The sequence below is a fragment of the Rhinoderma darwinii genome, chromosome 1 (assembly GCF_050947455.1).
Source record: "Rhinoderma darwinii isolate aRhiDar2 chromosome 1, aRhiDar2.hap1, whole genome shotgun sequence".
In the NCBI taxonomy this organism is placed as follows: domain Eukaryota; kingdom Metazoa; phylum Chordata; class Amphibia; order Anura; family Rhinodermatidae; genus Rhinoderma; species Rhinoderma darwinii.
In genome coordinates this window covers 591,469,924-591,485,623 of record NC_134687.1, presented here as the reverse complement: position 1 = coordinate 591,485,623, position 15,700 = coordinate 591,469,924, and the positions used below count along the sequence as shown (strand labels likewise).

General features: G+C 49.3%; 1 protein-coding gene across 6 annotated transcripts in view; it reads left to right on the top strand.

Annotated features, from left to right (window-relative positions):
* Positions 1-15,700, top strand: part of UNC13B (unc-13 homolog B) — a 352,877-nt gene that overhangs the window by 68,872 nt on the left and 268,305 nt on the right. For 5 of the 6 annotated variants that reach the window (XM_075839917.1, XM_075839926.1, XM_075839936.1 and 2 more), the window contains exon 4: positions 1,599-1,698. In XM_075839917.1, coding sequence (XP_075696032.1) covers positions 1,599-1,698 — 100 coding nt within the window. Of the gene's footprint in view, positions 1-1,598; positions 1,699-15,700 lie in introns of those variants that run through there. The other variant, XM_075839943.1, reaches the window with a different exon arrangement.

Here is a 15,700-nt window from a genome sequence, read left to right as displayed (position 1 = left end):
GATCTATCATAAGTTTTTTGTTTTTTTTCTGTGGCTATTCTGGGCCACGAGGGCCGGGGCTTGTTTATCTCCCTCCGCCCTGCCCTCTGGGCACTACACGACAGAGCCCACTGTCCCGTTACAACAAAGAGATGGGGATCCCTGTGTACATTCATGGAAAAGGGGAATGGTGGCAAACCTGAGCTGGCACACCTCAATACAGTACCATTAGCAGTTGAGGGGACATACTCCATGGGGCATTCACCCTGACCTGAGGTCTGGTGCTGGGTCATCTGAAGGCCAGCAGTACGCTATACGAGACGTGGCTTCCAGATGTCACCTACGCTCCTAAGTAATCACTTTCCACACCCAGCAATAACTGACAAGCTGTTTCTCTGCTACATTCTTGGCATCAGTATTGACCGTGTATTTAATTATACATGCAGTGAAAACACTGAGTGTGACCATGAAATGCCTCCCAGCGCTCACTTACAGGTAGAGGATTGTAAATTCATTCAAAGGCTCCACCACTATGAAAAAAGGGATGATAGTGCAATACAGAAGACATACCCTGATCCTCATGGATCATTGTTCAAAGTAACCTTCTATCCTCTGCCTTAAAGGGTTTGTCCATATACGACAAGGGCCCCCTATAGTGAGCTGATCATTAGTTGTCTGGCTGCTGGGGGAGGCTCCTCGTGCATTCTTGTTTCTCTGCATTACACGATGCCCATAAGAGTCAGTGTTTGAGCATGCCATACGTGGGTGCACCGATGTTTCCTATAATGTCTATATACCATAATAGGATAAATGGACTTGGATGTTCTAAGCGGCCATAGTCTTAAAAGAATTGTCTGGATTAGAAAACCCATTTTCATATACTCTTTTAGAAAACTTTGCTCTGGCTAATATGAGAATCCTTAATGGGGGAACCCAAGTCAGAGTGCAGCTACAAAGCATGTCTCTCACTCTGGAGGATCCAGCATGCCCATGAATTACATGGACACTCCATTGTTTTTATTGAGAACTGTGTAATGCATCATTTCACCTGTGGTGGCGCTGAAGGAGAATTGTACACCTGCTGCCAGGTTTCCCTACAGATAATAGCTATACCCAATATTAAAACTACCTGTGGTCAGCTTCTTCTTTTCGAGGACTCCTTTTAACAATAAGTACAAAATTTAAAGGATCACTCAACCTACACCCGAAACGGTTGGAAAAGTATAATAAATTAATAATCTTCCCTAATCCCCTGTGGTAAAGGATCTTTTTTTTCTAGGAATGTGTTTCTATTCCGTGTAGTTCACGTATAGTGTTGCATAGATAGGTAACGTAAGCTTGGTCATATTACTTTTAGTAATGTAAGAAAGGGTGGGGCATTGACAACAATGATTTCGGTGTGTAATGTTTTATTTAGGTGCTTTCCCTGTTAAAAATAGCTAATCACTTTGTGGTTACCAGCAGTGGTACCTTCACTATTCGCTTATCCTCAAGAGACCCTTTGAATGAAAAACCCCTTTAAGCAAATTTAGTAGGAGTACTGTTAACTGGATTGTTTCTTCATACTTCACGTTGTATCGATGTAACTTTATGTATTTTTTCTGTCTTCTATACTATAGATAAATTCAATACTTATGTGACTTTAAAAGTCCAAAATGTGAAGAGCACGACGGTGACGGTGAGAGGTGACCAGCCCTGCTGGGAGCAAGACTTCATGTTGTAAGTGTCAGATGTACAATTTGATCATACAAGAGTTTTTTGAATTGTCGCAGGATGTGTCTGAGCTCGGCACCTGCAGGTTACCATAAACCTGTCCATAACTGCCGGCAGGCACGCACAGATACGCTTCTGTGATGGACTCTAATGGGGCAATGAAGAGTGTACCAGAGATTAGGGGCAGCTCTGGAGAAGACCTGAAGTGTGGGAAGGTCATAGGATCACCTGGGCCATGATATCCATGGTTTTGTACAGGCTACATTATGACTTTCGTGTTCATGTCTTTGCCTTGCGTGCGCTTGCTGTATAACTTGAGTCATTGACTAAGCACACTTGTCATATTTACCATGACGTCACCTGGGATCACACCAGCATTCTAAATATTGGCAACCGCCCTGAGTGACTTCATAGGTAAATATGGACATATCTTATCTACAGCAATGAATATTAGGAGATTTCTACCATTCCTGTCCAGCCCGGTTCTAGCACTACACCCTCACATTTATGATGTATGGCATCCGTATTGAAGTCGACGTGCGAGGTAGGGTGTGGACGTGCGAGTAGGGTGTCTACTCTTAAGATGTCAGTAGGAGTGTACATCATGTGACCCAAATATTGAGTAAATTTGCAAGTACTTTGGTTGATCCTCCTTTTATTATGACTGGTTCTCCTAGCCCTGCCTTTAGGAATTATTGGACTGACATCTAGTGGTCACCTAGTGTAACCACGGCATTGTATGTTTAAATTATAGCTTTTTTTCCCTCCTTTTTTCTTATAGTCTCTTTAAAATGTAGGACAAAGCCCAGCATAGCGAATGGGTGTCTCCTTATGTGACTGACCTCCTTCCTCTGCTCACCACTGTCATTTAATGTATAATAGGTAGTTTGGACTACAGATTCCCAGGTAGGGTGTAAAGTCATGGAAAAATCCTCTGTCTGGAAGGTCACTTATAAATGAACCCTTCACCCTCTCCCCTGCACAATCGGCAATATACAGCTGTCATCTGACCATGGTGGGAGCTGATGGGGTGTGCGTGTGTGTTAGATCAATTTCAGATGAAACGGTCCGACACGTAGCAGATCACAGATTACCTGGGTATAGTGATTGATGGCCGATTTTCAGTTATAGGTTCAGTGTTGGTTTTATTTCGTCCTCAGAGTTGTAATCTCCCTGCTTTCTATGCTCTAAGCATTTAATGACTTGACAATCTCAGACTGAAGCAGTATATCCCTGTGTGATTCCACAACCTGAATTCTGCGTTCACACTGCCCTGTAAGGGCCCCATTCTTAATATCTGAGGGATCTATTTTACCATTCAAGTTTTATGTATTATACTTCAGAGCTGTATTCCGAATTATGGAGTTCTCGGCGTTGAAATCTCCCAGCATTCCCTGCTTGTGTGTTTGCACAGAGCTTACTGTTTTCATTTGTGTTCTGGGAAGTGTGATCGTACACCAGGCGTTGTACACGCATCTGAAGATATATTGCCCCCCTACGATATAGAAGCTGAGCGAAGAGCTGGGTGTCAATAAGCTTTCTGACTGTCTCCAATGGCAACTAATAAGAACCAGCAGGTATAACTAGAGTATAATACAGAGTATAACTCGATCAAATAAAACATAAGTAATGCATTAGCAAATTTCCGAACTTATTAAAGGAGACATGCCGTGTTTTTCAGTTTCGCAGCCTGTACTGGTGAAGCGCATTGAAACCATGTGCTCAACCTGTAAAAGCAGTGTGGTCACAGCTGATGCACTGCGTTGTATGGGCACCCTAGTCCTTCTCAGACAGCTGCAGGGTTCGTTACCTGTTTCTCTTACATATGATAGGTAGGATAGGTTTCACCCTTGAGCACATGTATGAATTTTCTGTGTTTAGGGGAAAAAAAATCTAAAATGACCCTAAATATTTTGAGTCATTACAGTTTGACCATTTATCCATCTTGACTATCTAATACAGGTGGATATTAGATAGTCAAGATGGATAAATGGTTATCCCAAATGATTGGATCCGGTATAGTTAATGTAACCATTCTGAAATTATGGACCCGTCTGCATCTCTCCGATGCCAGGGCACTTGCTGCATTTTAGGCCAATTTATGCCAAAAATTTATTTTTCTTCGTTCTATAGGTTTCTGGGAAAGGGGGGGGGGGTATAAGAAATATATGGCTGCACTTTTTGTTGAAAATTTTTCTAATTTAAATCCCCATTAGTGCACGGAGCTGTATACAACTTCAAGTATTCCTCTTGACTGCAGCTGTAGCTCAATAGGTAAACTTGTAAAATGTTACCACAAAAAGCCATTTAGCTATTCAATACTTCATGTCAGCTGGCCAGCGATGCGACGATTCCTCTCTACCACCATTACTCCAATGGCGTAGCTTAACAGGTTTGCCATTCAGCCGCTTATTATATCTCCCCCCGTTTGTTATATACGTTTATTGCTCTTTGAATTTTCCATCCGCCAAGCAGAAATCTTGTTTCACTCGATTTGTAAAGGAAATCTATATCTAAAGTGGAGAATCCTTTAATCTGACCATCTGTGCTGGGGAAGGTCATGACTGTAGTAGTGCTGAGCCACTTCCCGTCCTCTACACGGTGTTGGTTTGGCCATAAGGCGCAGCAGTCTGTCATTTCAAGGCCTGGTAACGGGGCACCTAAGGCTCTGTACTCATCTGTGTCGGAGGGTCGGTTAGGAGCATTCGTTGCAGAGTCCGCCGTATTTGCCAGATACAATAGGGCATTATGAGGCACTATTTTGTCCGGCAAAATGACAGAAACCATGATGGAATCCTGACCAAACCCATTAAAGTCAGTGACTTCCGTCAGGTGCCGCCTGTGTGCATCATTTGACAGAACCGGTGATTTCGTTATCTCCGTTATTCTGTCCCTTTGAAGTAATGAAATACGAGTGCAGATCTGAACCGAGCCGAACTACATTAATATTAAAGTTTTCCTCCAGAGTTGCTGCATTCATGTGCTATAGTGGAGGCTTCCTGTAGATGGCGTCCCACGCGGGACTCCCCCCACCCTGTAGATGGTGTCCCACGCGGGACTCCCCTCCCCTGTAGATGGCGTCCCACGCGGCACCCCTCCCCTGCAGATGGCGTCCCACGCGGCACCCCTCCCCTGCAGATGGCGTCCCACGCGGCACCCCTCCCCCGTAGATGGCGTCCCACGCGGCACCCCCCCCATGCAGATCCACGCGGCACCCCTCCCCTGTAGATGGCGTCCCACGCGGCACCCCTCCCCTGTAGATGGCGTCCCACGCGGCACCCCTCCCCTGTAGATGGCGTCCCACGCGGCACCCCTCCCCTGTAGATGGCGTCCCACGCGGCACCCCTCCCCTGTAGATGGCGTCCCACGCGGCACCCCTCCCCTGTAGATGGCGTCCCACGCGGCACCCCCCCCCGTAGATGGCGTCCCACGCGGCCCCCCCCCCGTAGATGGCGTCCCACGCGGCCCCCCCCCGTAGATGGCGTCCCACGCGGCACCCCCCCCCTGTAGATGGCGTCCCACGCTGCACCCCCCCCCCGTAGATGGCGTCCCACGCGGAACCCCACCCTGTAGATGGTGTCCCACGCGGCACCCCCCCCGTAGATGGCGTCCCACGCGGCACCCCCCCCCGTAGATGGCGTCCCACGCGGCACCCCCCCCGTAGATGGCGTCCCACGCGGCACCCCCCCCGTAGATGGCGTCCCACGCGGCACCCCCCCCGTAGATGGCGTCCCACGCGGCACCCCCCCCCCCGTAGATGGCGTCCCACGCGGCACCCCCCCCCCCCGTAGATGGCGTCCCACGCGGCACCCCCCCCCCCCCCCGTAGATGGCGTCCCACGCGGCACCCCCCCCCCCGTAGATGGCGTCCCACGCGGCACCCCCCCCCGTAGATGGCGTCCCACGCGGCACCCCCCCCGTAGATGGCGTCCCACGCGGCACCCCCCCCCGTAGATGGCGTCCCACGCGGCACCCCCCCCGTCCCACGCGGCACCCCCCCCCCCCGTAGATGGCGTCCTACGCGGCACCCCCCCCCCCCGTAGATGGCGTCCCACGCGGCACCCCCCCCGTAGATGGCGTCCCACGCGGCACCCCCCCCCCCGTAGATGGCGTCCCACGCGGCACCCCCCCCCCCCCGTAGATGGCGTCCCACGCGGCAACCCCCCCGTAGATGGCGTCCCACGCGGCACCCCCCCCGGAAATGGCGTCCCACGCGGCACCCCCCCCCCCCGTGGATGGCGTCCCAAGCGGCACCCCCCCCCCGTAGATGGCGTCCCACGCGGCACCCCCCCCGTAGATGGCGTCCCACGCGGCACCCCCCCCCCTGTAGATGGCGTCCCACGCGGCACCCCCCCCTGTAGATGGCGGCACCCCCCCCCGTAGATGGCGTCCCACGCGGCACACCCCCCACCCCCGTAGATGGCGTCCCACCCGGCACCCCCCCGTAGATGGCGTCCCACGCGGCACGCCCCCCGTAGATGGCGTCCCACGCGGCACGCCCCCCGTAGATGGCGTCCCACGCGGCACCCCCCCCTCCTTGTATATGCTGCCACACAGCGATCCACCCTGTATATTACCACACGCAATCTCCCACCCTGTATATATATTACCACACAGCCCCCTCAAAAAAACAAAAGATTGAACCTATCTTGGCCCGCTCCCACGACGGACTGAGTGCTACACTGCCCCTTGGGCGGGACATACGCGCAGACCGGCTTGATGTGACGTAATCACACTAGCCTGCTCAGGGAGTCTTTCCAGCGCATCATAGGCTGCAGACCTAACGTGGCCTGCAGCCTATAGTATTCATTTGTATCTGCGTCTTGAGGAGGCACATACAAGTGAATGTGGCTGTCGCTAGCACCGGAGCCCACTCCGGTGCTAGCGGTGCCACTGCTCACGACCGTGACCGTAGGCAGGCTTTAAACTTTAGTAAGCGGGTGGACAGTGGAAGGTGCTCAGCCGCGCACCTTATAGGGAACACTGATCTTGGTGCTATTGCTCCTGATGTCTTAAGACCTTCGTGACGCCCCTGGCTGCTAGTGCTTCATCGATGGGTCACTTAGGAGACCCATTGATGCTGCAGACTGTCGGGGGGCCCTAGAAGGACTTATGCGCTAGGGACCGTGAGCCTTTAGCTACTCCCCTGTTTCTAATGGGTCTATAAAATGGCTGGTGATGTAAATCATGTGTATGAATGAGCTCCCTTCTAGACAGGCCGGGGCATAATTTTCTGACGACATGGTTGTGCTGCCAGCATTTGTGATGGGGTGACAGGACATGCTGGGTCGTATATTTTTTTGTTTTTTTTGTTTTGTGGACAGTGATGAGTGACAGATCCTCTTTGGAGAGGGTCCCAGTGTCCACTGCCCATGTTTCCCCTGTCATGTTAGTAGTTCTAGTTTGATGTGTTATATGATGCATGAAGCAGGTGACTGGGCAAGACCAGATCATAAGAGCGGATACCCCGCATGATGGAATATGATGAATTAAAGGGGTTATCCACATTGGACTATTTTTTTTCTTGTTGAAAGTGTCCCTGAAAATAAACTATATATGATCGGCTGCAAAATATGGGGTGAACTTGGCCGCAAGTAATTTCCCCTGCAGCACCACTACAGGAAAAATGAATCCTTACACAGCTCACATCAAAATCAATGGGCTGTCCATGTAATCCATGGATGTGACCGGTCCTCCAGAATGAGACCCACCTTGTAACCGCTCTCCGCTCTGGATAATAGAGGAGAATTCTGAATTTCGACCTCCCTCTAACTCAGAATTCTCTAATAGGGTATTTAAAACTAGTTCATCCAGCTTTTCAAGAATCCTGAAAGACAAGTTTCGCCTTTGTTCTACGGGTTAGGAATTGCGTTTAATAACTTTTGATTTAAGCTGGCCATAGATATTCCCAATATGACAATTGTGAGGAAAGGGACAAACTTTAATGTTATTTTGTCGGTTGACCTAAAAAAAACAATTTAATTCCCTTAAATACGATTACTTTATAGGGGTTGGAGCTCTGTTTTTTGTTTTTTTTATTACAGACTTCCAAGTCCCCTGCTTCCCTTCATACAGCCACGAAGTTAGGCACCATTCACCTCTGTGTTGGGCCTTCAATTCATAACGGAAGTTACGACGCTGTGCCGGACCTGTCATATGGCAATCCCATTGACTTATAATGTGGTCTATTGGCATTCTGCCATGGTTTCCATCGTTTTGAATAGCAGTGACAGAATTGCAGACAGAGCTTCCAGCACATATGTGAATAATCTAATTGCCTGCAGCCACCACTAGGGAAGCTTATGCATGACCTATTTAATATGGAGTTCAATTGGAGCTGTATAAATCTGCATGCAGCGTGATCGCCTTGTATGTAGGCGCAAAGAAATGTTATAGTTTGTACGGTTGAAAAAAAGACACATGTCCATCAAGTTCAACCAAGGGATAGGAAAGGGGAAGTGAAAAATTTCTACACATAGGAGCTAATATTTTTTTGTTCTAGGAAATTATCTAAGCCTTTTTTAAAGCCATCTACTGTCCCTGATGTGACAGCTCCTGCGGTAGGCTATTCCATAGATTCACAGTTCTCACAGTAAAGAAGGCTTGTCGCCTCTGCAGGTTGAACCTTTCTTTCTCCAGACGGAGGGAGTGCCCCCTTGTTTTTTGAGGGGGTTTTACATGGAACAGGATTTCACCATATTTTTTGTATGTGCCATTATTATATTTATATAAGTTAATCATGTCCCCCCTTAGTCGTCTTTTTTTCAAGGCTAAATAGGTTTAATTATTTTAATCTTTCCTCATAACTTAGATTCTCCATGCCCCTAATTAGCTTCGTTGCTCTTTGTATTTTTTCCAACTCCAGGGCATCCTTTCTATGAACTGGAGCCCAGAACTGAACTGCATATTCTAGATGAGGCCTCACTAATGCTTTGTAAAGTGGCAATATTACATCCCTGTCCCGTGAGTCCATGCCTCTTTTAATACACGACAATATCCTGCTGGCCTTTGAAGCAGCTGATTGACATTGCATGCTGTTATTTAGTTTATGATCTACAAGTACACCCAGATCCTTCTCAACAAGTGACTCCCCCAGTATAGCTCCCCCTAGGACATATGATACATGCAGGTACCCAGATGCATAACTTTACATTTATCTACATTAAACTTCATTTGCCAACTGGATACCCAAACACTTAGTTTGTTTAAATCTGCCTGCAATTCACGAACATCTTCCATAGACTGAACAATATTACATAGCTTGGTGTCATCTGCAAAAATAGAAATAGTGCTATTAATCCCTTCCTCCATATCATTAATAAATAAGTTGAATAATAGTGGTCCCAGCACTGAACCCTGGGGTACACCACTTATAACCGGTGACCATTCAGAGTAGGAATCATTTACCACAACTCTCTGGATACGGTTCTTGAGCCAATTCTCAATCCAATTACAAACTATATTTTCTAAACCTATAGTCCTTAATTTACCCATTAGACGTCTATGAGGGACAGTGCCAAATGCCTTTGCAAAGTCCAAAAACACTATATCCACAGCGGCCCCTCTGTATTATAGAATTCTAGCCACCTATGGCTGTGTGAAGGGAAACTGAGAATTGGAGCTCTATATCAGGAAAACTGCTCCAACCCCTATAAAAATATAAATCAGCAGAGATTTTTGGACCTAAAAGCTGAATTATGTTCATAGTTGGAGATACGTTTTAATCATTTATGGTTCGTTTTACTTACCGAGTACTTGCCTTTCATGAGGTCTCATACTCCAGTCACATCCAAAAATGTGTTCTCCATACTTCTGGAGGCTTCAGGCTGAAGAAGTTTACATTGTAGTCAGGGGCATAGCTAAAGGCTCATGGGCCCCGATGCAAAAATTCTTACTGGGCCCCCCCCCGCAAACTTCTCATGGCCGACGGTCCGCAGCTTTCAGCTGCATCGCTGGGTCTCCTAAGTGACCCAACAATGCAGCACTAGCAGCCGGGGGGCGTCACTAAGGCTGGGTTCACACACCCTATTTACGGACTTAATTCGGGCGTTTTAGCATTGAATTACATCCGAAAATGCGGCTCAAAAGCGTTGGCAAACATCTGCCCATTCATTGGAATGGGCCTTACGATGTTCTGTGCCGACGGTCATTTTTTTTTTTACGCGCCGCTGTCAAAAGGCCCGCGTCAAAGAAGTGCCTTCTTCAGACGTAAATGGAGCCGTTTTCCATGGACTCCATAGAAAAACAGCTCCAATTACGTCCGTAATGGACGCAGCGAAAGACGCCTGCACATGCCATTACGGCTGAAATTACGGTGCTGTTTTCTCCTGAAAACAGCTCCGTAATTTCAGCAGTAACGGAGGCTGCCGTGTGAACATAACCTCAGAGCTTAAAATGTCAGGGAAATAGCCCCAATACATATGTGTCCGCCCAAAAACATGTGTGTATATGAGACAGCATAGCATATCTATAGCACTACGACCCTATAAACTATGGATAGGATTAGATACACAGCTCAGCAGACAGTATCACACATGATAGGATTAGATACAGTGGCTCAGCAGACAGTACCACACATGATTGGATTAGATACAGGGCCCAGCTCGCTGACATTGCGTCTCCAGCGCTGGACCCAGGATAGGTAAGAATAATAATTTTGCTTCTTTGTGTTACTGATTATTTTTGTGTGTTTGTTTTTTTTACAGGTTCGGTTGTTGGACTTCGGATTCGAGGACTTCAATGACGGCGTTTTTTTTATTCTCAATAAAATGGTTAATGGGGGTGGTGTTTTTTTATTTCAATAAAATATTTTTTCTATGTGCTTGTATCTTTTTAAACTTTATTATCACCGCCTTAGTAATGGCCGCTGGCTGATTGACAACCTCCATTACTAAGGCGGGGCTTAATGTTAGCCGGTGCAGAGGCTACACTAACCCACATTATTACCCCGGTACCCACCGCCACCAGGAGTACTGGGAAGAGCCGAGTACGAACCAGTACCAGACCATCTGTAGTGACGGGCAGGCATCGGGGTGGCCGCAGGCTGGTAGTATTAGGTTGGGGAAGGCCAAAAACAGTGACCCTTCCCACCCTGGTAATGCTGCCTGCTGCAGCTGTTGTGTTGTGTCTGGCTGGTTATGAAAATTGGGGGGGACCCCACATCGTTCTTGCCAATTATTATTATTTTTTTTTTTTTAAATGACGTGGGGCCCCCCCCATTTTTCATAACCAGTCAGATACAATAAAGCAGCAGCAGCCTAGCATCACCAGGGTAGGAAGGGCCACTGTTTTTGGCCTTTCCCCTCCTGATAATACCAACCTGCGGCCACCCCAGTGGCCGACCATCACTACAGATGGTCAGGTACTGGATCGTACCCGGCTCTTCCCAGCACCCCTGGTGGCGGTGGGTACCGGGGTAATAAAGGGGGTCAGTGTTAGCCTCTGCATCGGCTAACACTAAGCCCCGCCTTAGCAATGGATGCTGTCAATCAGCCGGCGGCCATTACTAAGGCGGTAGTAATATAGTTTGAAAAAAAAAACACAAAGACATAGAAAAAATATTTTATTGAAATAAAAAAAAAACCCACAGCCCTCATTAACTATTTTATTGATAATAAAAAAAATCGAAGTAGTCCTGGAATCCGCCGTAGTCCAATGACCGAACCTGTAAGAAAACGCACAAAAAATGATTAGTAACACGTGTGTTAGGCTTAGATACAGGGCCCATGTGTGATACTGTCTGTGGGACCCTGTATCTAAGCCTACCACAACGTAGGCTTAGATACAGGGTCCAGCAGACAGGATCACACATGGGCCATGTATCTAAGCCTACCATGTGATTGGCTTAGATACAGGGCCCAGCAGACAGGATCACGCATGGGACATGTATCTAAGCATACCATGTGATTGTCTTAGATACAGGGCCCAGCAGACAGGATCACACAATCTGTGATCCTGTCTCATGGGCCCTCTAAGCCTGCTACATCGTAGGCTTAGGGGTTGTACAGTCCCTAAACATTGATGGGCTATCCTCAGGATAGGCCATCAATAGCTGATGTGTCTCCCGGGACCCGCAAATCAGCTGTTTTGAAGGGGCCGCAGCACTCGTACGAGAGCTGCTTCCCCTTCATTTCACTACTCGCCCACACTGTGAATCGCCGACACGGATTCACAGTGTGACCGGAATGAAGGGGAGCAGCTCTCGTACGAGTGCTGCGGCCCCTTCAAAACAGCTGATTGGCGGGTCCCGGGAGTCGGACCCCGCCAGTCAGGGCTAACCTTACCTTCCTCTTCGGCCGCGGCGGGAGTTCTGTCGTCTCGATGCTGTGCGCGGCGCATAGTGCTGTAACGTCATGCGCTGTGCGCGGCGCATAGCGCTGTGACGTCATGCGCTGCGCACAGCGCTTGACGTCAGGACCTCCGCTGCGATCCGGAACCAGGAAGGTACGTAAAGTATGTTACTATAGTAACAGCGGCCCGAGTTACTATAGTAACTTTTTATTGATGTGGTGCGGGGGGCCGTGGGCCCCCTGGCTTCGGGGCTCGGTCGCAATTGCGACCGCTGCGACCCCTATAGCTACGCCAGTGATTGTAGTGCTGGTCCAGTGTCTGTACAGATCATTCTCTGCTGCAGTGCATTGTGGGGGATGGAGTGTTAGCAGAAGCTTAAATAGGTGTTTCCTTTTTAAGAAGTGATGGATTATCAGTAGTATACATAATCACTTGCAATCTTTGGGACAACCAGCTCTTCATAGAACCTACATGCTAAACGTGTCCATAGGGCTTCACTAGCCCAACGGAAGCCAAGAGTGTCCTTTCGGCCTCAGTCGGACTTGTATACATCGGTATACTTTTTTTTTTTTTTTTTTTCTGAGGATATAATAAGATAGTCAACTACGATGTTCCATCCCCGGGGAACCCCCAAAAATATCAAAACTTATACCACGCTTCCTATAATCTGGCCAGAGACTCCGTAGTATGGACGTTGACATCCGAGGCCTCCCCCGTGCACCGTGCTTAAAGTAGCGCTGTGCCCAGGGATTCGCGTGCGTTCTCACTCTATGCCAGTGGTTTCCAACCAGGGTGAACCGTCCAGGGGTGCCACGACACTCTGCTCAGCCACTGCAAGAAAATAAACAAGTAGATTCCAGGAAGCCGGATTTAAGATCTTGTCACGCTGGTATAGAGTACCTTCCAGATTGCACACTTTGATACCGGCGGTCTCCCCGCTGTGTTTGGAGATGTGGAGAACATGTGGGCACAATTTTACACAACTTTTGGGCGTGCCCGAATTTATCTGACTAGTGGTCAGAAGTGTGCCGTATTTCCTCCAAATTCACGGACTTCCCCCTTCCATGTTCACCGGCCTTCCGGCTCCATCTGTGTGACATTCCGTTATCTATGTACAGGCGTTCTGTGGTTCGCCATCTGGTGACTGCAGCTAGAGCGTGCATTCCTGCGCTGTGGAGACAATCCCATCCTCCATAGATTTCCTTGTGGTTTGGTAAAATTCAGGAGATCATGGGAATGGAGGATCTTACTGCATCTATGAGAGGGACCCATGCTAAATTCATTAAAACCTGGTACCATTGGATTCGATTTTAGTCCTCACCGGAATTTAGGACCATTGTTGCCTCTTAAACTCCACTCATTCTGGTTTTTGATCACTATGCTGGTCTCTTACCCCTCCCCCCTTCCTTGCCTTCCTATATCCTTTTCTGCCTTTCTCTATTTCCTTCTCATCTGACCATTCTTCTTGTTTTCCGCAAATGTCAACCGGTGACGGTGTGTAACTGGCAAGTTTTCTTGTACATTTTCTCAGTTGCTTGATGCTGTTTTTCAAACTTTCCACAATGCTACTTTATGGTGGCCTGTGCCCATATGTGTGCCTTCTCATGTTTGCACTTAATTATCATATGATTATTGTTCAAAATGAAGCATTTATAAAAAACAAACAAAAACAGCTTTTTCTGGAAGCAGACGTGACGAGCGCGTCGGCTACAAGCTCCGCCCCCGACACATACTTCATCTAGTCTTGTAGCAGACGTGACGAGCGCGTCGGCTACAAGCTCCGCCCCCGACACATACTTCATCTAGTCTTGTAGCAGACGTAACGCACGCACGTCTGCTACAAGCTCCGCCCCCGATGCTTACTCCAACTATCCTCGTAGTAGACATGACGCAGGCACGTTTGCTACAAGTACCGCACACCACTTCCCACTAGAAGAGCCTGACGGAGGGAGAGGAGCCAACGCTGCGGACTTGGGCAGGATAAGTATTTCATATATGATTTTTCAGCAATTGTGTGAGAACTGGAGCCAGGGGAATGCTGGGAGATGGAGTTTACCCCTTATATTCCTCCCTGTAATGTCCTCTGATATCCCATAATAACAGTCTGGACATGCAGAGAGTTCTAGTCCTCTCCTATTATACCTCCTTATTTATTCCTTCCCCAGGAGTAAGCACACTTTTTTACTAGGAGGGGGGGGGGGCTGATGGCCCTTTTACTGTGAGGGGGGGCTGATGGTCCTTTTACTGTGAGCGGGGGGGGACTGATGGTCATTTTACTGTGAGCGGGGGGCTGATGGTCCTTACTGTGAGCGGGGGGGCTGATGGTCCTTTTACTGTGATCGGGGGGCTGATAGTCCTTTTACTGTGAGCGGGGGGGCTGATGGTCCTTTTACTGTGAGCGGGGGGGCTGATGGTCCTTTTACTGTGAGCGGGGGGGCTGATGGTCCTTTTACTGTGAGCGGGGGGGCTGATGGTCATTTTACTGTGAGCGGGGGGGCTGATGGTCATTACTGTGAGCTGGGGGGCTGATGGTCCTTTTACTGTGAGTGGGGGGGCTGATGGTCCTTTTACTGTGAGCGGGGGGGCTGATGGTCCTTTTACTGTGAGCGGGGGAGCTGATGGTCCTTACTGTGAGCGGGGGGCTGATGGTCCTTTTACTGTGATCGGGGGGCTGATAGTCCTTTTACTGTGAGCGGGGGGGCTGATGGTCCTTTTACTGTGAGCGGGGGGGCTGATGGTCCTTTTACTGTGAGCGGGGGGGGCTGATGGTCATTACTGTGAGCGGGGGGCTGATGGTCCTTTTACTGTGAGCGGGGGGGCTGATGGTCATTACTGTGAGCGGGGGGCTGATGGTCATTTTACTGTCGGCGGGGATGATGGTCCTTACTGTGAGCGGGGGGCTGATGGTCATTACTGTGAGCTGGGGGGCTGATGGTCATTACTGTGAGCTGGGGGGCTGATGGTCATTACTGTGAGCTGGGGGGCTGATGGTCCTTTTACTGTGAGTGGGGGGGCTGATGGTCCTTTTACTGTGAGCGGGGGGGCTGATGGTCCTTTTACTGTGAGCGGGGGAGCTGATGGTCCTTTTACTGTGAGCGGGGGGGCTGATGGTCATTACTGTGAGCGGGGGGTTGATGGTCATTTTACTGTCGGGGGGGCTGATGGTCATTTTACTGTCGGCGGGGCTGATGGTCCTTACTGTGAGCTGGGGGGCTGATGGTCCTTTTACTGTGAGCGGGGGGGCTGATGGTCCTTTTACTGTGAGCGGGGGAGCTGATGGTCATTACTGTGAGCGGGGGGCAGATGGTCCTTTTACTGTGAGCGGGGGGCTGATGGTCCTTTGATGGTCCTTTTACTGTGAGCGGGGGGGCTGATGGTCCTTTGATGGTCCTTTTACTGTGAGCGGGGGGGCTGATGGTCCTTTTACTGTGAGCAGGGGGCTGATGGTCCTTTTACTGTGAGCGGAGGGGCTGATGGTCCTTTTACTGTGAGCGGGGGGCTGATGGTCATTACTGTGAGCGGGGGGCTGATGGTCCTTTTACTGTGAGCGGGGGGCTGATGGTCATTACTGTGAGCGGGGGGGCTGATGGTCCTTTTACTGTGAGCGGGGGGGCTGATGGTCCTTTTACTGTGAGCGGGGGGGCTGATGGTCCTTTTACTGTGAGTGGGGGGCTGATGGTCCTTTTACTGTGAGCGGGGGGGCTGATGGTCATTACTGT